This window comes from Aptenodytes forsteri, unplaced genomic scaffold, assembly GCF_000699145.1.
Source record: "Aptenodytes forsteri isolate BGI_AS27 unplaced genomic scaffold, ASM69914v1 Scaffold93, whole genome shotgun sequence".
In the NCBI taxonomy this organism is placed as follows: domain Eukaryota; kingdom Metazoa; phylum Chordata; class Aves; order Sphenisciformes; family Spheniscidae; genus Aptenodytes; species Aptenodytes forsteri.
In genome coordinates, this window is record NW_008794665.1 from 6,136,196 (window position 1) to 6,163,626 (window position 27,431).

General features: G+C 37.8%; 1 protein-coding gene across 1 annotated transcript in view; it reads right to left on the reverse strand.

Annotated features, from left to right (window-relative positions):
- Window positions 1-7,368: 7,368 nt before the first annotated feature.
- Window positions 7,369-27,431, reverse strand: part of TACR3 (tachykinin receptor 3) — a 39,726-nt gene continuing 19,663 nt past the window's right edge. Inside the window, exons 4-5 of the mRNA XM_009273561.2 lie at window positions 10,929-11,125; window positions 7,369-7,990 (exon numbers count right to left, since the gene is read on the reverse strand). Of these exons, the coding sequence (XP_009271836.1) occupies window positions 7,675-7,990; window positions 10,929-11,125 (513 nt within the window). The 3' untranslated portion in view covers window positions 7,369-7,674. The remainder of the gene's footprint in view (window positions 7,991-10,928; window positions 11,126-27,431) is intronic.

Here is a 27,431-nt window from a genome sequence, read left to right on the forward strand (position 1 = left end):
TGGTGGACTTGGCAGTGTTAGGTTAATGGTTGGACTTGATGATCTTAGAGGTCTTTTCCAACCTAAATGATTCTATGATTCTATGATTCTATGATTATTGATCTTGTGTTATTGCATTTTAACTCATCTTTGGCTTCTCTGATTGACAGGCATTGTTTTCCAAAGACAAAATAATTATGGTAGTTTTTTACTCAATCATTTTTTAGCCTTTTAGGGCCAAAGAGTCAAACTTCACATACATATACCTTAGCTGTTTGGTAATATTTTTTAATTTCTGAACAAGATATAGAAGGTGCTAGCACAATTAGGCCGAGATATTGCAGAATAGATCAGTAAGCTGCAAAACTAAACTTGCAAATTATGTCTGTTAAAACCATTTACCTGAATTGTTGTTTTTGAACTTACATTTGCAGTCCCAGTGGGAGATACTACTCTTTCTTCTTTGTGATGTAAAGCAGTTAGGTCTCTTCCCTGGACAATGTCATGCAGCTGTAAATGCCACTGCAACCTGTAGCCAGACTGATCATGGGTATTGCCACCATTTATCCATTTTTAGGTGCAGTTTGATAAGCTACAATGATGACTGAGAAGTCAAATGCACAACGTCCTCTGACTCTGATGGTCTGTAGTTTCTTTGGTGAAAGCTTAATCCATCTTTCTGTGATGCCTGATCAGTGCTTGTGAGGAAGTGCTAAGAGGATGTTTGACCAGTGGCACCAGAGTATTTTGAGGGCTGATCTCTTTTGTGATGAGGGAACATCCACAGCCTCCAGAAACCATCCAACATTGCCAGAAGGCAGAGCGCTCTGATCACACTATGTGAGAGACTGACATAGAGCAAGCTGGGCTAAATTTTGTGCTAAATGGAGGCTACCTCAAAGAAGAGTACCCTCAGTGCCTCCTGTGTTTTGCCTCAGGATCAGACCAGAAGGAAGGGATTAGGAGCCAGGATCTTAGGTTAATATGGAAAACTACTGAGGAACCACAGGATCTGGTGGGAAAAAAAGGAGACATAAATGTCTGCTGTGAGGAGAAATACGTCTATTTTATGCAATACAAGTTCACAATAATTAGATATAACTATACCCAAGGTTTTCCCCGATGATTCAAGTTGTTCGGACAAGGAGAAGCTATTTAGCTGTGCTTGAAAAAGGGGGGTTTGAGGGTTTCACTTGTTCATTTGGCTTGCCATGTTCACCTGGAAACCAGACTGCTGTGGTGCTCTTTGTGTGAACGTTCTTGGGCTCGGGATGACCTGAACACGGTGAAAGAGGAAGCGTTTCACTTATCGAGAAGTCTGGGAGAAGGCATTGTGTGAGAGAGATGTTTGCTAAGACAGTACTAGGGAGAAATGTTGGAAGTTTTTGAGAGCATGGCAGATGGTTACACTGTTTTTTTCCTTAGTATACACTAGGACAATAACTGCTTTGTAACGTGGAGGTAGCTACACGTACTATGAGGGGTGTGTGTGTGGTTATGGATACTAGGAATGGTTCAGCCTTGGCAGCATGGGCAAGTTTATCCATGGTAAATTTGGTAGTTTGGTAATTTGAAAGTAAATTTTAGCCCTCAGAGTTCTATGTTGACACATCTGTGCTATTTTTTGTACCTAAGCTCATCTGCTGCTAGCTCCAAAGTGTCTTTACATCCTATTAGTTTTAGGGGGATTACAGGCCTAACAAGCTATGAAAAGTAGTTTTGCACCCAGGGACAAACTGTTTGGCTTGCTGTCTCTTTCCTCTGACAGTACTGGTCCTGCTGCCCCATACATATTAGCTGGTTAGGTGACAGCAGTGGCATTGGTTAGTAGCCCTGAGGGTGCTGGGGTGCAGGGCATAGGGAGAGAAGTGAAGATCACTTCCTTTCTGCCGTGTTGAAGTCACCAAGCCCCAGGACAACTGCTCCAGGCAGGTAGCCTCACCTGGCCCATCACTTTTTGGTGATAAGCTTGGCTAAATGTTTTTAAGATTCCAAACTCGAACAAAATGAATGAACGCTGTGAACATATTAGAACACACTTCTGAATACAAAGCTTCCTTTTTCTAGTGTAAGGCCCTACTGAGTAGAGCTTCAGGCCAAGGCAAAGCAGTACCTTTGATCTTTGAGGTGTTGCTGGCTGCCCTAAGTTTTTCAGTTAACATCCAAGAGGTAGGTTTCAGTATTGCAGACAGGAAAGAGCTGCTGGCTAGGCTGCTCTGTGAAGTCCTTTGATGCTGGAACCTTTCCCTGTCCTCGGCTTGTCAGAGCTCATCTGGCAGAACCTCTGCCAATCTGGAGATGCTCTGCAGGAAGTTTTCCCCTGCATTCGGGAAGGAGCTGGCCTGGAGTCTTGGTTTGTATAGTATCCACAGACTTGATCTGTTGTTACTCTCATTTGCATATGAATTTGTGGGCAATGTTATAGAAGAGCTGCTGAGTATTTCAAGTGTTAACAGATTTGTAGCGTTCAGTTGGTGAATGCCTATTGATTAAATGATTAGGTTTTTTTAATAATCTAAAGCATGTAAACCCAAGCAGGCTGGGCAACACGAATTTTCAAAGTGAGCGTGCTTTGGAAATACAGTTCATGTGACTGATGCTGGTGTCCCTTTTCGTTTGCATCACAAATATTGCAGTGAAAAACTTACTGCTGGGAAACTTGGAAATAATGATTCCAGAGGCTATGTTACAGAGTGGTCATAACAGGCAAGTTTGGTATTTGTAAATGTAACCATTTGCTTTGGGAAGTCTGATTCCAGTTGTAATCCAATATGCATGTTTCAGTCTTATAGATAGGAGAGAGGCAATCCAATTAGCCAATAACAGTATACCGTGTGATATATGAACTCATCTGAAACAATTTGAATTTAAATACCCACAGCAACTGCTCATAGACTGACAAAGAATTATCTTTGACTGCACTCAACAAATCATTTTGAATTATGAACATAGAACCACTTGAACCTGCTCATGAACAGGAAGACTTAAATTGAACGGAATGCATTATTTAATACAAGGAACTCACCCAACATTTGTAAATAGTGGTGTATCCTAAGCAGTATCTCCTGCATCTTTTGTAGCAATATGTGGAGGTATTCATTAACAAACAGCACATATTAATCAGGACTCTAAATTTAAAGCTCATCTTGAACTAGAGGAAGTAGTACAGCAGATTTAAATTTCTACCTGAGCTGGAGCAACTTCAAAAGTCTTGAAATAAATGTGACAGGAACAAGTGTTTCTATAAACTCTGTAGTTCCTGGAGGGAACAGCCTGAAAGGTTTTGAAATTTGTATCAGTGAAATAGGAGGATCTTGTTTACTGCTGTGAATGAAATTCACCGATATTAACGGAGAAACATCCCTGTCCAAAACACCTGAATGTTTTTATCTAGATTAAAAAAAAGGCAACTTCCAAAACTTGTGTTTTGCTCTTCTTTTCTATACCACTTCCTTTTGTAAGTTATTTTTGAAAATGCGTAGTGGTATTGGTCAATGACCTTCCTCAATGGACACATTTAGTTACCAGATGTAAACATGCTGCAAATAGCTCATGACGTGCAGTTCTGCCAATGCCTCCTAACCCTGACAATAAGACTTAAGTGGACTGGAAGGGAGGCTGTCAAGGGATTCCTACCAAATAGGTACAGGCTGCAATCTACTGAATGCATCTTGCATGAGTACCCTGAGCACACTCGGAGTTCATTGTTCCTCTCAACATCATGCTTTTATATGGAAGACTTGAGACAAAGGTATTATAAATCTCTATTCATGAAATGAGTTTTGAAGATCTGTGTTTAAATGTAGTCATGTTTCATTTTCTGTCACTCTGGCTTTTTTTTGTTCTTTTTTTTTTATACAAGTTTAGCCAATGTTAAGGGAATGACAGAGAAAACTGATGCTGAACATACTGTCTCTGGAGATGTGAAAGTTAAACCTGTCCTGTACCAAGGGAACCTCACTGCAAGATGGTAGTTCAGGGAGCAATGAAGTCTTTTCATCAGATAAACATTTTAGAGGCAGACTCCGGTAGGAGCCTGGGCTGAAGCAGTAGGAACTCTTATACATGAGAAGGACTCATGCCGCAGAAGGTCTTCAAGATCAGAAGATCTTTCCTGATGCTCTTGAATTGTGGCTGTTTTAGAGTAGTATTATGCCCCTCTCAGTAGGCAGCTAGCTTTGTACCTGTCTGTTTTCCTTAACTCACCTCTCAGGAAAAGCGAAGAATGTGGAGTGAAGGTTGCAGTGCAGACGTGAGACTGCTACAGTGCTGCACCAGCAATCACACAGAAGCATGTGCACTGCATGCAGGCTACTACTTTGAGCAATCTTATTGGCACAAACAGAGGATGACTTGATTTCCTCTACCTTCAGTGAGGGTGTCAGGAGGCCTATAATGAATTTTATAGTGACCAGGACACTTACTGAAAACATTTGTTCAGAAATAGTCCTTCAAATGCAATCTGCTCTCCGTCACAGCTTTTGCTGTGCTACTTGTTTAACTGTGTAACCCTTCACGTTTTTTGAGGCTGAGACAGAGAGATGGATTTGCACCGTCTATCATTGTAATGTTTTGTTAAAGCAATGCTGTGATTAAGAGCAAAGATTTCTTCATTTGTTGTACAGGAATATCCTGTAAATTCAGAGGAGAACTGCAGGAATGGTGAGGGTGTTTTTGACACCCCTACCCCACCAAAATATAGTGAGATTATCAATGGATTGCTTATCCAGAACGTCATGTCCTAAAACACTTAGTAAAGTGAAATTTTTTCACTAATTAAAGACACAGGTGTAAGGGAGCCACCATTGCTTCCTCAATATTTGTCAACCAAGGATCATAAAAGTTATATGAGGATGATGTTTTGTACATTTGTGATGCTGTGTTTTTATATACAGCTTTTTAAGATTTATACCCTACATTTAAAAACGATAAACTCATCTCACTACAACCATATTGTTCAAACTTACATTCGTGCATTGATGTTTATCAACACTGATTTTTAATAGCCATAGTTAGAAAAGACAGTTTATTTAACAACTATACATTTTCTGCATGTATGTTCCTCAAAAGTTGCACATGAGCAGACAGAGGTCTTTACAGCATGTTTGTAATATATTACCATCGGGTTAATATGCTTATGTTCATTTTTTTGTGTGTGTGGCTATCCTGAATCTTCTCAGCACAGTTGTTAAACACCTGTGAAGATTTTAAATTCTTAAAACAGAGTATTTCAGGGGAAAAAATAGAAAAATATTTTTGTAGGCATTGCATGACACTTGCTGGATTGCTATACACTTTTTTTTTTTAAAGAAAAAGTGAGAGTACGATTATGGCATGATGGAAAATAGAGCTGTTTTTTCAGAAATGCAGACCGTTGAAAAGCATGAATTGGCATTTCAAAAGAAAGCCATTAATGAACAGAGCTCTTTGCTTCAGTGGATTTAAGATCAGGCCTTGGATAGGAGAAGTGTGAGTCTGGAATGGTGATACATCTTTATCAGAGTACAATACTCTATGACCAGGTTCTTCAGTTATTCCACACGTGGAGGGTTTAATGTTAAATACCAGATTTACTTATTTGAGGATATTTGACCTTAAGCAGGATTTTGATTTAGCAGAGTGATACAGCAATGCACTAAAATCACAATACAAATACAAATTACACATAGCAGAATACAGCAATTAACTATACAGATGAATCACAATACAAACATGGTTCTCATTACTAGTCTTTTATGATATGCTCAATGTCACAATGCTGGGCGTCCCCAGTTGCTCGGAAGGAATGTGGACTAAAGGCAGCTCAAGCCTTTCTCTCTTCAAACTTCTCTTTGTTAACTGCTCAGCTTTGGTACTGTGTCGGGTTGAGCCACATGTACACTCCCCTGTGCTGGTCTGACTAACTCAGGAAGACATTCACATTCTTTTGCTTAAGTTTTGATTAACTGTTTGAGAACAAACATTCACGCGACCAGTTGATCCACGCAACTGATATAGCCATTTATCTAAAACAAAGGCTGCCCTCTGGTCCCTTTTGTATTAAGTTCAGCTTTCGTTGCAACAGTGATGGTCAGTGGATTTTGACTGAATTGGGTGGGAAAGAGTCTGTGTAATAATGCCTAATATGTTGTCAGATGCAGACGGAGGAGTATTTTTACATGCATCTAGCTATGGAAAATTTGGGAAAATAGCCCAAATATTTTTTTTTCCTGGTGAAGGTGTTTCATAGTGAAACATGTTACTGTATCTTCTGCAGAGAAGAGTTCATAGCCACAGTGGTATTTTTCTTATAGGTGAATCTCCAGTTTAAAATCTTTTGACCTTTCTAAAGTCAATCACAAAGCTCCTGTTAGGGTCACTGGAGGAAGATCTTACCCTTAGCACTAAGATACAAAGCTATAGGACATTCATCTAAGCAATACCTCCTGCTGGAAGTACACATTCCATTGGCATCTAAAGTTCACTAATATAGAAACTTCAGTAGAATTTAACTTAGTCTTTTAGAGATGTTCTTTTTAAAAAAACATTTTTCATATATATTTGAAAAATTGTACTGTTGCAGACAGAGCTGAACTTCATTCACGTGAACTTCATTTTGCCTATTTGCCTGGGAATAGGTAAAAATTGTAAAACAATTGAATAGACTTGGGGCTCATTAGGTCTTCATTATGAAGAATTTTTTTAAATCAGATTTTATGTAATTTTGTTATTGTAGAATTAATACACTCATAACAGAAAACATCATACATTTCAGCTTCAATAAGTAAAGGAGTGTTGTGGTTTAACCCCAGTTGGCAACTAGTTGGCATCCCAGTTGGCATCTCCCCAGTGGGATGGGGGAGAGAATCAGAAGAGCAAAAGTAAGAAAACCCGTGGGTTGAGATAAGAACAGTTTAATACTTGGGGGAAAAAAAAAAAAGTAGTAGTAATAGTAATGGAAAGTAAAACAAGAAAAGAGACAGAGAGAGAGAGAAACAAAAGCCCAGGGGGAAGAAAAAAAACCCCACAGGTGATGCAACCGCTCACCACCCGCCGACCGATGCCCAGCCAGTCCCCGAGCAGCGGTTGCTGCCCCCCAGCCAACTCCTCTCAGCTTATATGCTGGGCATGACATCATATGGTATGGAATGTCCCTTTGGCCGGTTTGGGTCAGCTGTCCTGGCTGTGCCCCCTCCCAGCTTCTTGTGCACCTCCTCGCTGGCAGAGCATGAGAAGCTGAAAAGTCCTTGACTTAGTACGAACACTCCTTAGCAACAACTGAAACATCAGTGTGTTATCACATTATTCTCATGCTAAATCCAAAACCCAGCACTATGCCAGCTACTAGGATGAAATTACCTCTATTCCAGCCGAAACCAGGACAAGGAGCCTGTTTCAGTAGGTGAAACATAAATGCCACAGGTCAAATACATCTGAAACAATGTTTTTCTTGCCATTGGCTTATTTTAGATAATCCCTACAAACATTGCCGTGTATAAGGTGCGACTGTGCTTTCGGCCTGATGCATACATATGTCTTCAAATTCCTCTTTCTCTCCAAAGCAGAAAAGTAAGCGATGCCTAAAAGTTTCACAATATTTATAGCTATGGTTCGTCAGTGGAATTATGTTTGCTTTCCTGTGGTATGAATATCTAGTCCCAAAGTAGGAGAGCATTGTCCAGTGCTGCCCTTCTGGCAACTGCCACCATGAAATGCTTAGGAATAATCACTTACTGATGTGTGCAGTGAACTGGTGAGACTTGAGGTTGTGGAGACGGTCTTGGAATTCCTCTGTGAACAGCCATTGAAACTCGTGTCCCTCGGAGCTGCTCTTTTCTTACGGCTGGCGTGGGTGCTGTCTCCATCATTAGTGTCGAACACCACTGTCATGCTGGACTCCATTCTGGACACAGCGTATAGGCTACTTTGCCGGGTGGGATGAAACCTGGCTGCCTTGAGCTCTAGTTCATCATAGCTGGACACCTCAATGAAGGGGCACCAGCGGAAAGCTCGCTTGAAGCCAGCTCGGAACCTGGGAGGAAGGATGCTTGGTGAAAGCCTGTGCTTGTGAGAGACAACCACAGGCCTTCATCTGAAAACATCTACCATGCTGACGGGACACTGACTCGGCTAGTTATCTCGCCCCTAATCCTGTTTGTGGTGAAGTTAGTGGGAGTTTACTTGACTAAAGTCTGTGTAGGGTAAAAAAGACAGTGGTAACAGCTCATTTCTGTTTCTGATTTTCTATATACTTTCCCTGCATTTTAACATTGGTATTTTCCTGATACTCAATTTCCCTTCCTTTGCCCATGCCTAAATAAATAAATACCAGCTTTCATAGTGCTGTCTTCACAGAAACTGTTTTGATTTGACCTATGATGAAATCTGCACCTATCTTTTTGTCTTCTCTCAGCAAGAAACTTGGTAGCATTCTTTTCTCTAAAATACCATCCCAGCTTCCAGATTCCAATATCCCTTCTGTGTTTCCCTCTCTAACAGAGGTGCTTAAATGGGAATGATGTAATTTTGAATAATTGTTCATATAAAATATTTGGAAAATCATTTGTAATAATTAAAGAAGATCCTAGAAAGTTAAACACTGAATGTGAACAATGCATAAACAGGAATTTTGAGGCTTTAGCACATTAGTGCTTGCAATATTCATACAGGGTTACTTTTTATTTCAATTCAGAGGCAGAGATTTACTATAAAGACTATTATTACTTTTTGTATGGATGCACTTCCAGAATAGAAGTTAAATATATTAGAAAAACAATTTGTTGTATATTTATGTGTAACCTGAAAAAGAACACCTTTTCACCTAGACCTAAAACTTATCAGACTTTCTCACTTGTCTTGTTTCTCTTGTTTTTGTTTCAACAATCAGCTCTGTTATTTATTGTGTCTGTAAGCTTTTTGGAGCAATGGTTCAGCTGCCATAGTGATGACTATAGATAAAATTTTAGATTACTTTTTCAGTGAAAGTTGACTGATCTCACAGAAATAACTTTCTTTCCTCCTCAATTTTTTAAGTTTGCCTCAGAGCTGTCACATGATAACAAATGAGCAGGTAGCTTGCTATTCAGCATTCCTCTGTTTAGATGCAGTCAACATTATGAAAAATACAGAAAGAACCTCTGATGGAAATGGATTTAGTGAAGGAAGCTGTAAAACCCAAACATCTTTAGGCTGTATTATTTTTTATCTCACCTTCTATCCTCTTTCTCATTCAGGGCATGGTTGAAATAATGCTGTCTTTATCTATATATGTAAGTAACATCCTAATTAGCTTGGAAGATGAGGCTGGGATAGGTGGTGTAACTCTGTCTGATACTAGATCCAGCAGAGATAATAGTACTGGATGAATTGATCTGACTCCCAGCAACAGGCTGTATTTTACTACTGCATGAAAAGGAAGCAGATGTTCAGGCTTCTTGATTTCAATATGGAACATAATTATAAGAAAACTTTAACCAATATTTCATTCTTGCATTAAATTCTGAACAAGGTGACCTTTAGCGTGTCTCAAAATTACAAAATTTTTGTTGACTTGTATTCTTTAATCCAGACGTTTAATTTTGCAGTGTACGAGTGTCAACATAAGCCACATCAGAGATATTAATTTTCTATGAATAACGTCTGTTGTAACTGTGCCGTAAAAAGTTTTTGAAGAAAATGGCAATGTTTTAGAGAGTTTATGGTTGTAATTGAGAAAATATGAGGCCTGGTTCTTCCTTGCTTTTGGTTTTGCAGACACTGGACACCCAGTGAAATCTGGTTTCTGTTGAAATCAATGGGAAATTTGCCATTTGAGTTAAGATTTCATTCCGTCATACTAAAACTTTACCTCTTCTTTAAACAGTTGTAAATGATCAAAAGGGGCAGAAGGCTATATGAAATCATGCATTACCTTGACATTTTAAAAGACTATGAATGTTAAGCATCATAAGCTATTCTCATCAAGGAGGCAGACTCCAGTGTTTTTACACCAATAAAAACTCACCAGGATTTGGTCACTTCATTTTTGATTAGACTCCTTTTGACATGTATTGCATGATCTTTACTGGGGTTTTATAAATATTTAACAAAATTGGCACAAAACTCGTCAGCAATTAAACTTGTCACTGGCGGCTCATTCAAAAGAGATTTCAAATAATATTTAAGATTACTTATTCAGTACCGATTCATACTGACTGAGTTTGTGAACTAATTCATTGTTCTTGGTGGTCTTTATCCAGTAATACTAGAAGAAATACTGAAAAATAGGATGGTCAGGATGATGTTTGTTTAGACCCTGGTCCTACAGGCTGAAACGAAAAACATGATTTCATTCTGCAATCCAGTAGTCTCAAACTGCCAAATATCTGTAAAATCTCACCAAACTCAACCAGTGCAATGCTTTTGAAATTCAGAGCATAATGCATTGCTATCAAACAGTACTGTAATTTGCTATTGAGTAATGAGAATATAAATATTTATTAGCCTGTTACAGACCTCAGAGCTCAGTAGAAATCTAATGGTAAGGTATAAAATACACAGTAAATCACATTTTATATGATATCCTTCCTGCAAAACAAATTTGTGGCTACAGTTAGTTAGTGAACACACAGATTACACTGTATATCACTAATGACTGTCTTTACTTCTTTATTTTAATGTTTTGCAAGCCAAAAAATATTAAACTGCTATAGATTTTAAATTTTGTATATGGAAACGGGAAGGTTTGGTTTCTGAATACTGAATTTTGCTCTGAAATTTTAAGTAGACCAAAGTATTTATTGGAAGTGCGCATTTGGTTTTTTGGGATTCATTGCAAGTACAAACCTAAAGAAAGTGTTTTGTTTTGTTTTGTTTTGTTTCCTGCTAACTGAAAACTATTCAAGTGAAAATTCTTTGTCTTTTATCCTATTTAAACTATTTATATTCTCATTGAAGTTATGCATACCAACTGTTTCATAACCAGCTCTTACCTCTTATTAAGACAGCAGTAGATAATGGGATTGTACATTGTAGAGCTCATGGCAAGCCAAAAGCTGGCTAAATAGATTTGCTGAATGTATTTCCACCGATTTAATTGTTGATAGATCCCAGTAACTATGAAGTAAATGTGGTAGGGCAGCCAGCAGATGGCAAATGTCAGCACAACCACAATCATCATTTTTACCACCTGAAAGAAGGAGTTAATAATGCTATTTTATAATATACATTAGCCTATTTTATTTAGACTAGCATTTCAACATCCATTAATAATTTTCTTGCATTTGATTATTAAAGTAAGTCAAAGCAAAGACAAATATGCCTTTATATAGTTTTCCTTTTAATCTGACTTTCCTAAATTTCTGTTTATTTTCTTTTTTTTTCCCCTTGGCTGGATATCCTCCTTTTCCTAAGGAAAATAACATGAAAATCTTCTCTAACTTTATTTGTATTGATTCTTCCAAGAAATGTATTTGCTTACTTATATTTGGCTATCTAAAATACTACTTTTTTCTGTACACGTAATCATGGAATAAGGTTACAGGGTGTTTTATTTGGACACCTCGTTTGGCCTTTATTGACCCTGGTGTCTTTTTCTGTTGTGGTCTGCAAGTATATTCCTTGTCCCCAGTGATTAGATGTGATTTGAGTAAACACTAGGTTGTAGGAAATGAGCAACTGCAGTAACCTGTTTAATTTCAGAGGCTAACAATTTCCTTGGCTGGTGATTATCATTTGTTGTTTTCTGCAGGCATCGTAACATCTGTTAGCTTCCATAGTTTCCATTAAGCAGAAATGAAGAGGACCTCTGTTTTGTGCTTGAAACACAAGAAGAAAAGTTGCGGGTCACGTAAAATTTTCACTCCTGTCTTTCCCTCTTCGGCTATGTTAAATACTAGCCCAGCTACCTTTTTCAGTACAATATGTCACAAGTTTACACAACAGATTTTCTTTTTGTAGGTAAAAGGAAACCAGACATGATAGGCCTGTGCCGGGAGGTCTCTTGTTCATTTGTACTGTGGATACTGAGGAATAATAGGGATGGCTAGCAACACTTCCTTTCGTTTCTCTGTACAAGGTGCCGTTTCCTACTGTTTGTAGTTTTACCAGGAAAAAAAAAAAAGAGCTGAAATTTCCCATACCTACATGTCTTAGGTTGATATTTTTATAAAATTTCAGCTAACGTAATTAAATCATTTTACATATAAACATCATGGCACCGTCCTTAATTCATATTACATCTTCCTGTGGGAAACATAAAGCAATTTTTCATTTAGTATCTGGCACCAGTTTATGAGCTTTCCTGCTGGCCGGGACAACATTTTGCTTATGAGAATGCTTATTATTACTGATACATATACCGATCATCACTTAAAGATACAAAAGGGGCATCTGTCCACACATACAACAACATAATTTGAAAGGACCAGTCGAATCTGGCGAGTCAGCAAATGGTTACAGGACTGGTGCCCCAGCCAGGGCTTCGGCTACTTAGACCATGGGACTCGCTTTGATAAACCTGGTCTACTTGGTGAAGAGAAACTAGAGATGGGCTGGGCTGTGCATGTGAATCACCTCCTGCAGTACCAGCTGTGCACGTGAAATTATTCCTAAAATTATTTATCATTGGAATATCATAGGTACTAAATAGAAGGATTTGAGGCCTGATTTTTGTATCCAGATTTTCAAAGTATAATCAGGCAAATCCATATTTATACTGAACATTTCATCTGTACCGTGCTTGAGAACTGAAACAGTGGAGCTTTCCAGCAATAAATGTAGCTTAATCTGGTTGAACACCGAGTCACTCATGCCCCGAGCTACTAGAAATCACAGTAAGAGTTCAGGTTGCCAGTTTGGCATACTAAATTGTGTTAACAACATTTTCAAAAGAAAGTTGTTTGTCTTTTTTCTGACATCCAAATTATTATTGGCCAGTTTTCTGTGTTATATCGAAGGGCAAGGCAAGCAGTGCTTCAAGAGTCTACGTAAAGGTCTCCTAAAGCTAATAAACCTTCACAGGCTGTACAAATAATAGCTTTTCGATTTCAACTGCTGCACTCAAAAATGAACACAAAATGAATTAAGTTTTGGTTTAATCCAAATGTAATATTTCAGGTTTTCTTCAGGGAAACAGAAATCCCAAAATAACTATTTACAGTATGAACCAAAGAAAATCCTCAACTAAAAAATTTTTGTCACAATTTCAGGCAATTTGATTCTTATATTAAACCTTTTAACTTTTTTTTTTTTAAAGTTCTTAAATGAAAAATGCCAAATCACCCCCAGAAAATCACATCTTTTCCTGCAAGGTTAATGTTTTGTTTAAAAAAACCCACTGTCTTTAAAAACAGTGAAATCAGCATAAAATTCTCTTCTTGCTGTTTCTGTCAGGAAATTCGTGATTAAATATTAAGTCATCATCATAATGAAACCAGAAATTTCTGAAGCAAATAGTTAAACTAGACAAGGAAAAGATTGTTTTAGACGGCCATTAGTGTTTGATTTAATTTGTGAAGTAACAAGACACCGGAATGACAGAGAGTGAAGCACACTACATTCTTAATCATTCAGGTTTGCAGCTGTTTTTCATAAATAGCAAAAATTACCTAAAAATTTAAAGTATCACTTTCCTCTCAGATAAGGCTGTATCAGTCTGAGTTTCACTGAAGTGAATGGTAATATATGCATGTTTAGGGGGAGACATGCAACAGTGTTTCATTATTAATGTGTAAAGTATTTTTTCCTGGAACAAAAAGGTGCTAATTTTTCCAGCAAAAGGGATGTTTAAGAAAAGTCAAGGTTGAGTTGTCATTCTTTTGAATATTTATATAGTACAATGTACTCATTGACGTATTACCTAAGAAGAAAAGTGAGATGTTGCAAGTCTGTGTGGCATAGAATTGTTTGAAACACAGGGCAGTTACAGGTGAATTTGAAGTCAACCACAGAGGTTATGAGAGGAATCAAAAAGCACTATTCTGTCCTCGTTTCATCAGCTAAGAACGAGTATGTGTTGGCAGAAATGGAGGCAAAGAAGAATAAGAGGAAGCTGAAACGGAGGGAGATTATTCCCTATTTCCTTTCTTCCTTCAGGAACTGCGCAGTGTGCAAGGCCATACCTTACAGTTTATGGCTGTGGTTCTTGTCCATCCCCTTGGTCTTTCCAGTGTTAAGTTTCATTTCTTGATGATATCAATAACTATGAACAGAAACGGCCTTCAAAGTCGATGAACCCAGTGCATCTTGATTTTACTTGGTATAAATCCTGATGAATGAGTGCCAGTAAACTGTTAGGCTCAATTAAGGCACAGGGAAAATAAGTGAAACAGGCCAAGTATGAATTTGCTGCAAAAGCCTGATTGTCTCTTCCCAGTACACTGTGATGTTTCACTAAAAAATCTCCAATGACACTTTGCAGGTTCAATTGAAGAGTATAAAACAGAGCCTCAATGGTTTTTTTGTTTGGAGTATTTAGACCTGTGGCTCTGACAATACAAAGTTCTTTTATTTTGTTTCTTTTTAATATGCCTGTTCTGCCTTTTTTTTTTTTGTGTGAGATACTAACCATTTTTCAATTGCTTTCTCCTGTGTTCTGTGTTGCATAGAAGTCATTAATAAAGGTTTGCTCGTGTGCATTAGGAAGCATTTCTGAAGCAAGCAATCCAGAAAATTACTGAATTCAGTTGTGCTTAACGTCTAGCTCTGTTCCTGCCACCATTTCACCGCAGAGCTTTCCGAAATGTGTGATTGCAGTGAGCATCACCAACCTGAGTCCCAGTGGCACTGTTTTCCCCTGGTGTTCTGTTCAATCTCCCCTTGTGTACTGTGGGCAGCACGGCCGGAGGAAAGGGTTTTTTTTCTGTTCCAGGATTTTTGTTAAAATGAGTTGTACTGAGTCTCTCAGTTGTGCAACCTTGAGGCAAGTCTTGAGGCTAGATTTGGAATATGATGGAAAATTGAAGTATTTTATATTTTGATTTTCATCAACACGTTACGCTGATATTGATGTACTTCTGCCTATGTCTAAGAAAAACTACGTCTATAAAAAAAGTTAATCTATGTGCTTTGTAGTCTTGCCCGTTCCTTTAAATTCTTCCTCTCTGAGTAAGAAGCATTCTACCATTAATGAATGATATGTAATGAGAAAAAAATGTATTTAAAAGAACAAAAGAGAGATAAAGTCATTGGAATTGGAGTTTGCAGGTTTGCTTTTGTTGTGAAACATTTGAAGCAGTAAAAGTGAAGAGGAGCTAACAGATTCTGCTACACTCACAAAGAGCAGCAAATAAATTTTTTTTCCTCCTGTTTTTATTTTGCATGAGGAATAACTAGAAAAATGAGTCTGATTGAGATGTAGCATTGAGAACAGCTCTCGAAAGATTAGGAATAAAGTACACTTTTATGAGAGACTCAGTTGATGCTGGGGGGCTATAACAATTCAGATTGCAAGGTATTGATTTGCCATCAATACCTAAGACTTAGGCCAGGGAATTATTTCCTTTTCGATCTGCACTGCAGCTCCTTATTGCCTTTCTAAGTCATCTTTGATATTGCTGCTTCTACAAGGTCAGGAATTTGGCTTCTGATTTCATTTGCACCAATATCACTCACTATAACTTCATTAGTTTCGGAAGTTTTACTCCTAGGTGTTATGCAGATGTAAATGAGAAACACGGCAAATACTTTAAGATCCATACAGTGTAAGAATGTCTTGGTTTACCCAGTCATGGATATGATTTGTCCATGTGAATACCACTTAAACACAGGTCACAGATAATCTCTGGGAGTCATAATGTGTTTCTCTTTCTGCTCTGTGCTCTTTTGGAAGAAGTAAAATACCAAACTGACATTGCACAAAGTGTTTCTCCCAACGTGTTAGGATGCAATCAGTAAATCCACTTCCCAATCCTAGGGACATACATGGCACTTGTGCACTAAGCACCAGAGAGAAAGGAACTCCATTATGTCTTTTGCTTCTCCACAACACTTAGTTGGAGTAAACTATCTATCTTTTGCAAGAAAATTAGGATTCAAAGGTAACTCTACTGGCATTAGTACAGAGATAGGACTGTTTTCTGAGATACCAAGTGCTGTGGGTTTTCATATAATTGTGACAAGCTCAGGGATTTTCTGTGCACTTTTAGCCCATAGAAAGGATAGATTCTTAATAGCTGAAGGAGATGCACATTTAGAAGGAGAAAGAATCAAAAAGATTGGAAGTCTTTCAGTCAGGTAAGGTACTTGTCAATTCCAGTGCTCGACAAATCATTCTATTCTTCTGACTTATACTTTCCATCCATTTTTTCTCAGTTGCTTGAAATAAAGACACTACTTTTCATTTCAGTTTGCATAATCCCTTGCTACAGACAGAATTCACAATCACTTACTTTATTTAAGCTGTAAAGTTGAAAAAGATATTCTGTTCTAGTATGAAGTAGCTTTGAATCAGATTGCTGTCTTACAAATGCTAAAATGTGGGGTCCCCCCAAATCAAAGCCATTCTGACAGTTTTCATGAATGGTCTTAGCTACTGCCATTTTTAAATGATACTTTTCTAATGTTCTGTGGAAAACAACTTTGATAGTGACTTTAAGATTCTCTCAACATGTCAAGAAATATCTATTCCACTGAAGAAAAGGGGTAAATCTTTTGCTCAGGCTTTTTTCCTTGAGAAGAAATGATTTTACAAGCATCTGATAGGGGACAGGGAAGAAAAGTTGCCACAAGTCTTATGTTACTTTATCTAAAAGAGATGTCTTAATTTCTCACAAGAGATTATTAGATATTAGACAATATGCTAGTGTCTGCTGCTCAGATGAAAAAAGTTTTTTTCTGTAACCTAGATGACAAGTAAAGGTAGGTGGCCTTGTATCATTGCCTTGGTCTTCAGCACTGAGTAATGTAAGAAGTCTATGTTCTTTAGAAAATGACTCTGAGTGGCTGCTTGTGGGATTGGCATTACTGGATATGGTTATCCACCTGAGATCTAGTGCTGAAAAAAAGTGAAAAAGCCAATCTAGTGCTTTTGTACTTAAAATTCACACCATCACTTATTTTACAATAATTTCCTTCTGTAGATATGACTTGGAATGAGTAGTGGCGCACACTTCACTTCCGTGCTTCCAAGCAGAGATGAGATTTGGTGTGGGGGAAACAAAATAATCGTATCTTCTTTTGTTTTCCCTATAGGAGTAGTTGGTTCTTAAGTCTACTTTCTTCTGAAAGTGTTCTGGGACCTTTAATCTTCGTTGAAGGCTTTCCCAGAGCCTTGCCAATGTTTTAAGACTCACTTGAATTTTCCATATAAGACTTCAGAAGAATTGGCACATGTGAATTTTTCCTCTTGGAAACTAGACCTTATATTGAACAGTGCAATAAGCAAATAAGGCTATGCTGAATTATGCCAATGAATTATGCAAAAGTATCCCTAAACGTGGTCTGCTTTATGTGGGCTCCTATCAATGGAAACTGCCATCTTGAACCTAAAATGAGATGAATACCTTTGGTTATCTTCAAACAAGGAGCACAGGCTCTTATTTCATATGGAAAGCCTACAGTCTTTTGGATTGCTTTATTTTCAGCTTATTCGCTCAGGGGAATTAAATAAATGATTTATATAATTAGAAACCATTTTGAAGTTTACCATATTTCTCTGTAATTTTGGCACAAGAACATCATGGCAAAGAATGAAGATTATTTAATATATAGTTTGAAAAACCTCTTTCTTCTCTTTTCTGTTGATAGGAATAAAATTGTGTTACATGAAGATGAAATGAATTATTCCCGGACTGTACTTGTTTAAAATGCAGGACAAAATTCTGTTCAGAAAAAAAACAGTTAAAGCTATTCTTTTATTGCCATCATAATTACGCATTTGCAATGGTAGTAACATCTTTCCTTTCAAAGGTCAAAGCAAAAGTGTTTATTACCACCTAAGAAAAAGCAAACAAACAAAAAAAATGTCCCCCGGTCCTATTTTAATTTAAATGGAGTTGAAAGGAAATCGTTAATGTCAGTGATGCCGAGGGATATTTTGCATTTGATGCACTTAGTTTATTTCTGTTATTCCACAAATGACTGTACAAGGTTATGAATTTATCAGGAGAAGTAGACTTGTAACTCACAGAACATTTTGGAAGTGTTTGGCCAGTAAAAAGGTGGTATATGCTCTGGTCAATTATTCTTGCTAAAAAGTATCAGGAGTGTCATTGTCCTGACAGCATCTGCTATTTCTGCTTTTGTACAGACATTGTAGCATTGCTTCAAGTATTAGAGTATCCACACTACTTGGCCATAATGGTCAACACACTGATCATTACTGCACTGGTTTGATACTCCTGTGGAATAAGGTATAAGCTGACCCATGCCAGGCTGGCTGAAACTGTTTCCTAGGAAACCTGCTCCAAAGCCTGTAGAAATGAAAGAAACTCTTTCTATCCACCCCAGAAAAGGAGTAATGACATAAAGGTGCTTTGAATAGGTTGTTTACAATGTTGCAGTACAGAAACTTCTACAGCACAAAGTACTTGAGTCAAAGGATTAAATTTGTTAGGTGAAGGTATCAATAGACACAGCACAGACACCCCTCTGTGTGTACGTGATAATTTTCACCTGCTTCTACAAAGCACATTTGGAATATTGTAGGTTCTCTACAGTTCAGCTTCTGCCACTGTTTGTGATGTCTCTGGGCTGTTTCACCTGGTTTCCTCTTTGTAAGTTTATGCTGTAGCAGGGGTTTAGTGAGGTCTCTCACGCTAAGTCTTAAGGAAGTAGTCACACAGCCTTCTGCTTTAACTCAGAAAAAGACATGCTGAAATTATGCTTTGTTTTTACATGAATAGCAACATGTAATGAATGAAAAAGTGTGTAAGTGCAATACTGGAACTGCAGTTCTGCTCTGCTGAATATACAGCTCTCGGCACTGCGGTCCTCCAAAATGGCTGATCTGTGTCAGGTTTCCTGGGCTTTTCACCACACAGGTGCTAGGCACCATTCCAGAAAGCTCAACAAACTCAAAACTCATGCTAAAATCAATTTGTTCACGACTTCCCTACAGGGACTCAGCGAGGAAGGGGCTTCTTATGAGCTCTCTCTTATCTGTGCGTAGATGTAGAGAGAGAGATATGTATACACTCAGGGCTATACATGTGGTCGCAATTTAGTATATGTAATGAGATAACTTTGACTGCAGATTAGATGAGACACATTCAGAGACAACAAAAGACCTTTTGAGGTTTTCAAGGTTTGTTTCTATGCTGGTGGAACTTAAAGAACATACTTTGTCCTGAATGTGGGATATTAAGGTTATCTGTCTGGAGGGTCAGGTCCCAAGCTTGAACTTGGGGAGAACTACACAGTGGAAATGAGGACTGTCTTAAAAAAACCCAACTCCATAGTTTTAAACATGGAGATCATAACCTCCATGCTTAAAATTTAAATTCTGAAAAAGAGACAGATTTGGTTTTCATTTGTTTTTCCGGTAGGTATCTTAGTTTTGTTATTAAGGAACGTGTATAGTTCAATTCAGCAATGCATTCAAAAACACTGAGTTCACTAACATTGGAGTAGTTTGCTGAAATTTTTGGTCTGTTTAGTCCAGTGTTACTTCCATTCTTAAAAATATGAGGCATTACTAAACAGAAATTTTTGCCCTAGGACTGTGACTAGACTTAATATTTCACATGAATTTTCTGCCACAAGTGATCAGAAATACAGAAATACAGAGGAGAAACATCACAGAAATTCTAAGTGCATGATCCTGAGCCTACTGACTGACCATGCAGAACCAGTCTGTTAACTCTGCCCCTGACCTGGAGTTGTTGCCAACCGTTCTATAAGAAAGTTTTAACCGGAAAACTTGCATCAGTCAGTAAATACTTACACTGTGCAAGCTTTATACACAGTATAAAGCCATTTTTAGAATTTACTGTTTACTCCGCTGTGGTTGCTGCTTGAAGCACGGACGATGAGTGTGATGTGTTCACAGTTCATAGCTGAGTTTTAGGAAAACTTGAGGCAATGAATGGAAGCTGGTACTGTTGCTGAGTGTGCTGTAGCTATTTGGTAGACAGAGAGCAGAGCAGGGCAGCTTCCAGTAATTTCATTATATTCCACTGTTTTAATGCTGTTCAGAAAGTGATCAGGAGGTCTGACTTTATTTCTACCTCAATAGGAAAACTTGTTCAAAATGTGGGCAAATTATTAAAAAGAGAACAAATTCCTGGGAAAAAAAATATCCTGAAAAGGAGAAAGGATGAACCCTGGTTTTCTGAAGTTCTAAGCCCATAAATCAGGTCTGTAAAAAATATCTTGGTTTTAATGTGCAATGAAAATAATTCCCCTGTACCTCATGTCCCAGTCTTTCCCTAGGCAACTGCTAAGCATGTGAAGAGTGAGACTATAAAATGAAAATTATGATACACAACATTAAGAATTACTTTGCTCATTCCCTACATTTTCAGTGGGTATTCAGTCCATGTACTCAGTAATGGAAGGGGTTTAACGGAACTTTTTAAAAAAAAAAGTTTTCTCAGAGTCTTGGTTATGCTGCCTCATATTGCTGGAAAAATGCCTCTCTGTGTGTATGTGTTTAGGAAGGGGGTCATAATTGTCATTAATGTGTTGATTGTGCAAGAATTTAAGAATTTAATTAATGGTAAATAAAAATGCCCAAATCAAGTTTTCCTGTCGATACTCTGTTTGTATTTTTGCTGAGATTTTTAATAGCTATGGGAATGTATTACTGATCAAATCATATTGCTGGAAAAATGCCTCTCTGTGTGTATGTGTTTAGGAAGGGGGTCATAATTGTCATTAATGTGTTGATTGTGCAAGAATTTAAGAATTTAATTAATGGTAAATAAAAATGCCCAAATCAAGTTTTCCTGTCGATACTCTGTTTGTATTTTTGCTGAGATTTTTAATAGCTATGGGAATGTATTACTGATCAAAAGAGGAAAAGATATCTAGTATTTTCACCAGACAGATATTCACATGATATTCTGGCCTTTATTACCCTTTAGAAGCTTTCGTTAAGCTTATGAGAAAATAAGGTAAAAAAAATCCCTAGTCTGCAAGCTTTTAACTGTAATAGCAACTACTTGCAAGTAGTGACTTTTACTATTGTGTTAATAGCAATCCGGCGAGTCTGGCAGGGTATCTGTCTTTATGGGTGTGGGACAACTGCTCAAAATGTTGGTGGAACACTAACATTTGCAGTCTGGTCCAATAACCTACTTCATGACCGGTGCTGACTCACCCGTGCAGAGCCATAGAGAAGAACAACAGACAGAATTACCATCAGTGCTTCGCAGGAAGCATGCTAAGAAGCATGCTACATCCCCTTGTGTAACTTCGTCTGCAGTGTTACAAAACCAGTTTTAGGCCTGCGTAACATTTTGTGAAGTCAGGCTCTAGCTTTATTAGGATTGGTTTGCATTCACCATGTTAACAAGGATATTTCACACCTCCCATAAATTGTCAGAGTTAAGGATATCATAGTAAGAGGTGCCCTGAAGCAGAATCAGAGGAAACCTGTCTTTAGTTATTAATCTTTGCAAGTAACTTTTACCTGTTGCATTTCAGTACTGAGCATGATTTGGGAAACACTTTCCACTGGAAAGGTAGTGGAGAGAAACATTTTTTATTAGAAAGTATTTAATACTAACCTCCCTCCAAACCAGGATATATTCTGTAAGTGTCAATCTTTAGATCGGCCTCACTTAATGTATTTACTGAGGAGTTTAGTACAGAAGAATAAAAGCATGCTAAATAGGTTCGGTGAAAACACACTTTTGTGCACCTTTGCTGCTACAGAGGCATAGCAGAGGAAGAACTTGGATGTTGAAGAACTGCAGGAGCAGAAATGCACCTTCAAAGTGCTAATTGTATACTTAGTGTGGTACCTGTAGCAATTTTGTCTCTGAGTGGGGTCGTGGCAGTGACAGATACCACAGAGCAGATAGAAACTGATGGATTGGTACTGTGCTAGTTTTGGGGACTGTTTTACACTGTTCTTCCATAGGTGGGATCATACTCGGAAAAATTCTGGGATTTGCTGAATTAAGGACTAATAAAATTTTCTGCTGTGAGTTGTGGAATGAACTGTTGTGAGAAAATGAGGAGGAGACAGATGTATGCATTCATTACAGCATGACCAGGTCATCTGTTCAATGAAAGGAATAAATGAGATATTAGGATGTTCCAGATGAGGCATTTTCAGTGGAGGCAGGAGGGTGTTATTACACTGTGCAGGACCATGGTGAGACTTCATTGCTGGCATTCCTTGTCTGGTTTTGGTCACTTGTTGCATACAGATGTTGTTATGTAAAAGAAGACCAGAAGCACTTGTTTCATTTATGTAACGAATGTAAATAAAAGCTGAGAGAGGATACGGTTATAAAAACATCTGTAGAGGTGGCACCAGTGAGGAATAATAAGTAATTAATTAAGCTAACAGAAAATAATGGCATAAATAGAGCCATCCATAAATAAATTTAGCCTGGAAACTGGAACTCTAGGAGCGGTGAGATTTTTAGAACACTTTCCATGAAATGTAGCGATCCAGAAGGCAAAATGGTTTTAAGATGGAGATTTAAGATGATTTCAGAGGAATTCTGTTAGGGTTGCCTCTGATGACAGGTCTTGGGCCCTGAGGCTGGTTCCTGCCCTGTTTTCGTTTAACATTTTAATATTGAAAGAGACAAACTGACACTCAAGGAATAAGTGGAGAAAGCTCTGGACGCAGTTCAACATCTTCCAGTGTCTGGCAAACAAGGGACGAGTTTGCTTTTGGAGCAGCCTTTAAAAGCTCCTGAGAATTCCGTCTTCCTGAGTTGTTTTTTCTTTACTTTAAGCAAGAAATGTGACAATGTCAAACACAACCACAGATAAAACTGATGTTTAAAACTTGCCGTGTTGCATTGATATGAAAATCTTCAAATGGATTTAATTTCTAGAGTAGTTTCACAAAGTCTAAGATATATGACTAGGTGAATCTAACCTCAGAGGAGACTGACTTAAAAGTATGAAATCATAAAGTTAGACTAGTTTTATGATAGGGGAAACAAAGAGAGATTCAGAGCTAATCACTTGAGAAACTTTTAGTTCAATTCTTTGTATTTCATGTAGAGGAAAGACATCATATAAGCATAACAAGCTGCCACTTTGGGTGGTATTTTTGTCACAACTTCAGCTGCCTAAGGAATAAATCAGTGGACATTTCCACATAAGGACTGGAATAATTAAAAAGCATCTCTGGGGTTTTTTTTGGCTGTTGTCTGACAACAAAGCAGTGGAATGTACAGAACTGGTGCTAGCTGGGGTAAATTGTCCTTCAACCTCATATTACTTAGTCTTTTTGCTTTTTGAATATGCTGAACAATGCTTGCTAAATTTATGAATGGCAGCATTGAAGTACAGCTGTGGTTTTCCACCACGACAAAGCTTTGGCCTACAAGGCGCTTATAATGTATCAGCATTTTGGATAAATGATAATTTAACTGTAGCTGTATGAAATTTCAGATAGTCAAGCGATATAGCCATCCACACAATATAAGTCATAGTGCTACGTCTTGTTAGATCAGTGAGACCACCTGTTCTTAAAATAGGGTTTAATTCTCCAGCTTCCTCTTCTCTTGTTTCTGCTCTAGTGTACACCTATCTTTTTTTCTCCATTTTATTTTCATTGTCAATCTCTGCAAAGTCAAAGAGTAGACCCATTTACAGAAGAGGATTACTGATGGACCAAAAAATTACACAGGCACCTATTTTTGGCAGGAGGTATATATTATTCATAACAAATTGAATTTCTGCACCTCATTACCCCACGATAGAATGGGTAGGTTGTTTCACTTATCATGCTCAGACATGTAAAATCAACCAAAGGGAAGGGGTAACTTCCCAGGGGGGAAGCGCACGTGCCCCTTTGTGTATGTTTGTGCAGTTCTGGAGTGGGCACCTTGTCAGTATGTAAGCAAAGTGCTCCTACATGACCATGGCAGTCATTTCTGTCCCTGAAGCACATGCACAAATGAATCTACAAGGTGGAAATATTCATGCCCCATGAATAAATAAGTGGTGGGAAAGGCAAGATGGCAATATAAGTCTCTTCCACAGTCTGCTGTTACATGGCCAGTTTGGATGAGCTGTAACCCAGATGTCTTCCTGTATCTGTGTGCTCCAGGATTTGGTTCTCTTTGCATACATAACATGGAGAAGTGAATATTTAGACATACGTGCAGCCTTAGTAGAGCATTACCTGAATAAAGGCCAAAAAATTCTGTGGTTGTTACTGTCTGACTTTTAAAAAACATTCATAGGTGATGATTCAGTATAGACTAGGGCATCAGCTGTGAAGAGTTGGCTATCCCTTGAAGTTTGTAGTACAAAGCTATGTAGAGTAGTTGATTGCAGCTGGTGTTTTTAATGGAATTTAGGATAATCAAGTTACATTGACTTACTGTTATATTAAAATGTTTGACTCCCTCATGCCATTTTGAAAATGGAATATAACATATAAGTTCTTGGAGATTGGAACGCTGGTCCTGGAGAAGACGGATTGCTTAAATAACCTGGAAGGTATTGAACTTACCATGTCTTTGTGCAGTCCCCTGGGGTACCAATTATTTTCCCACCTTGAAGAAGTCTGAACAAATGTCTAGGATAAAAGTGGAGTTTCAAGATGGTGTTGGCAGGAAATAGGAAGTCACATGCAAGACAAATCCTTGGACCCAGACTGTCAAAACATTTTGTTTCTTATGGCTGGATGCAAACTTTCACATGAGGTTCTATGAACGGGGCAGTATCTAACTAGTCTGTCTGTCTAGACTTAGTGGTTGCTTGTTAACAATAAGGATCTTTGATTTCAGAATTACTTACCATGTGACATGTCAGTTCATAGTGTAATATTCTCATCACCTATTTTTGATGAATAAGCTTTATATTATGAGTATGGTCTTGTTTTTCCAAATCTGTGTCAGCCTTTGTGGGTTCTCATAATTAATTCAGTGTTCCATGAGTTTTGATACTACACTGTAATGTTTTGGACTTTGACTCTCTTGCTTTTTTTTTTTTTTTTTAAGTTAACAAAATCTGCCCCTTAATAAACTACTCCGTAGTGAAACAATTCAGCTTTTCTTTCATCCTGACCTGGTCAGCTACCATTTAATGCCAGCAAAAGTATCATTATTTCTAACTAGTGCTTTTCTTATTTTGTGCAATGCAGTATAAAATGTATATTAACATGATTTCATGTCATGTATTCATATGGGGTAAAAAAAAAAAGGAAAATCTGCCTTTTGAGTTGCACTGAAAGTCTGTGAGAAGTCAGGAATAATATGCTGAACTATATTTTTATAGCTGTACTGCTATGTAAAAAAGGAACATAAGGACATAGGACAATTCCTCCTGGATCAGACAGTTGTCCATCTATCCTACCCTTCTGTCTCTGACAGTGGCAGTAGGAGGTGCTGTTTAGGGAGATCCCATGAACCTGGCCATTTTCCATCTTCTATTTTCCTAATACTACCCCAGCATCCAAAATCATATTAGAGAGGGGTACACCCCTGCTTCATCCTTTCAGTATCTATTTATGAATTTATTGCCTGTTAATTTGCCTAATCCCTTTCTGAACCTCCTGAGAGGTTCTCTCCTGCATCTGGCAGGAGAGAGTCTCAGAAGCTCTTTACCAACTCTTAAATTACCCTCTCTTAAAGTACTCTCTCTTCTACCTGCTTTAAACTGCTCTCCTATTAGTTCTTGTATTTCAGGATTTGGTGACCAATAGTTCTTCAGTCACTTTATCTACCACCTTCGTGATTCTGTAAACCTTGGTCATCTCATCCCTTGGCCTCCTTCTCTCCAAACTGAGAAGTCCAGGCCATTTTAATCTCTTCATAACCGTTGATCATTTTAGTTGCCCTTCTTTGGACTTTCTCTAAATCCATGAAAGGCAAAAAAACCCCACCAAAAAAGAGAGAACAAAACAGAGAAATACATGTGAGTGGCTACATGTGAAGTGTTTATGCAGTAGTACTCACAGAGACCATTTGTTCAGATCCTGTCCTGGTGCTTACTTCTGTAGTCTATGAAAGTGGGGAAATAATTCATGTAAGTATTTCAGAAAATTATTTAAAATTGTTGGGATGCCTTTTTGTAATATTTACTTGTAGTCCTTTAAGACTTCACCTGGATACTTCTGTTTATCTAGTAAAAGCTTTTCACACAGTAATTTTGAGTGATTTTTGAATTTACATGTAACCGTTCTGACCCTGACTTGGAAAAGTGTGTCCTGCCGTCTTACTTGATTTGGCTTCTCACACTATGTGATATTTCAAATTCATATTCAAAAGTGGTTCTCGTGACATCATTATTCCTACAGTCCCACATTGGTTTGAATAGTATTTTCTTTTCAGATGGAAGTCTTAAGTTTTCTACTTTTTCATTTTTTCCTCCTATATATGTTGCATATACTGTATTAACTAATTAAATAGATGCATTTGACTGTAAATGGATATGGGATGTCTACTTTTGCTGTTAAAGTATATATATAAAACTTTGAAAATTTCCTTATGTAGTTAGGCTGGTAACTACATCTCTTTAGTGATTCCTGTAATACTGTGAGTCGCTAGCAAACGTACGGGGGTTTTTTTCTGTTTTTACACGCAAATTTGCAAAACAATTTTGATATTGGAAAAATGTGGCTTTTAATCAATCTTCATTGCAGTAAGAAGTTGAGATGGCACCTCAAGCTGTGTTAGGAGAAGCAAAGAATACAGGCAGAGGCATAAGTATGGAGGAATGAAAATTGCTGAAAAAGATGCACAGTGACATATTATGATAAAGTTAATAGTTAGAGGTAAGGTGAACTGTAAAGAAAAGATATTAAAGTTAAGGAGAGGATTTTCTATTCTTCTGTATTCTTCCTATTGGGACAAGGCAATGACATCTTCTGTTGAGAGAAACACTATTTTTTCAGAAGACAGTTGTATCAGAACTCCATCTCTTGACAAAGACAACAGTAACTGATTGATTTTATTTACAGTACTTGATTATCCCCTCTTACAGGTTAAGTAAAGTTGGAAGAAGGATTGGAAAAGAAGGTTAGATAGATAGAAAAAACAGAGTGTGGAGACAACATCTGAGAGCAAGTCTCTAAGTATTTGCATTGAATATAAAGAATACTTTGGCCTGGTAAAACCAACAGTAACATTACGAGCCACCTATATAAACTTCAGTTATGTATGACAGTATTGAAACTGTAATTCCGTCTTGTGAAAATGGGGATTGCAAGAGAATAAATGATGTTCAGCTGAACATCAGTCAGTCTCATGCCAGGAGCTTTAAGAAGAAGTGGTAATGGCTGCAAAGTCCCCACATGTAGTGAATGTTCAGAAGTTCAAAAGACTGATGTCAGGCAAATTTAAATGGATCAGTCCTTGAGACATTTGAGCTGTCAAAAAAAAAAAAAAAAAAAAAAAGAGGGGGAGGAGGTC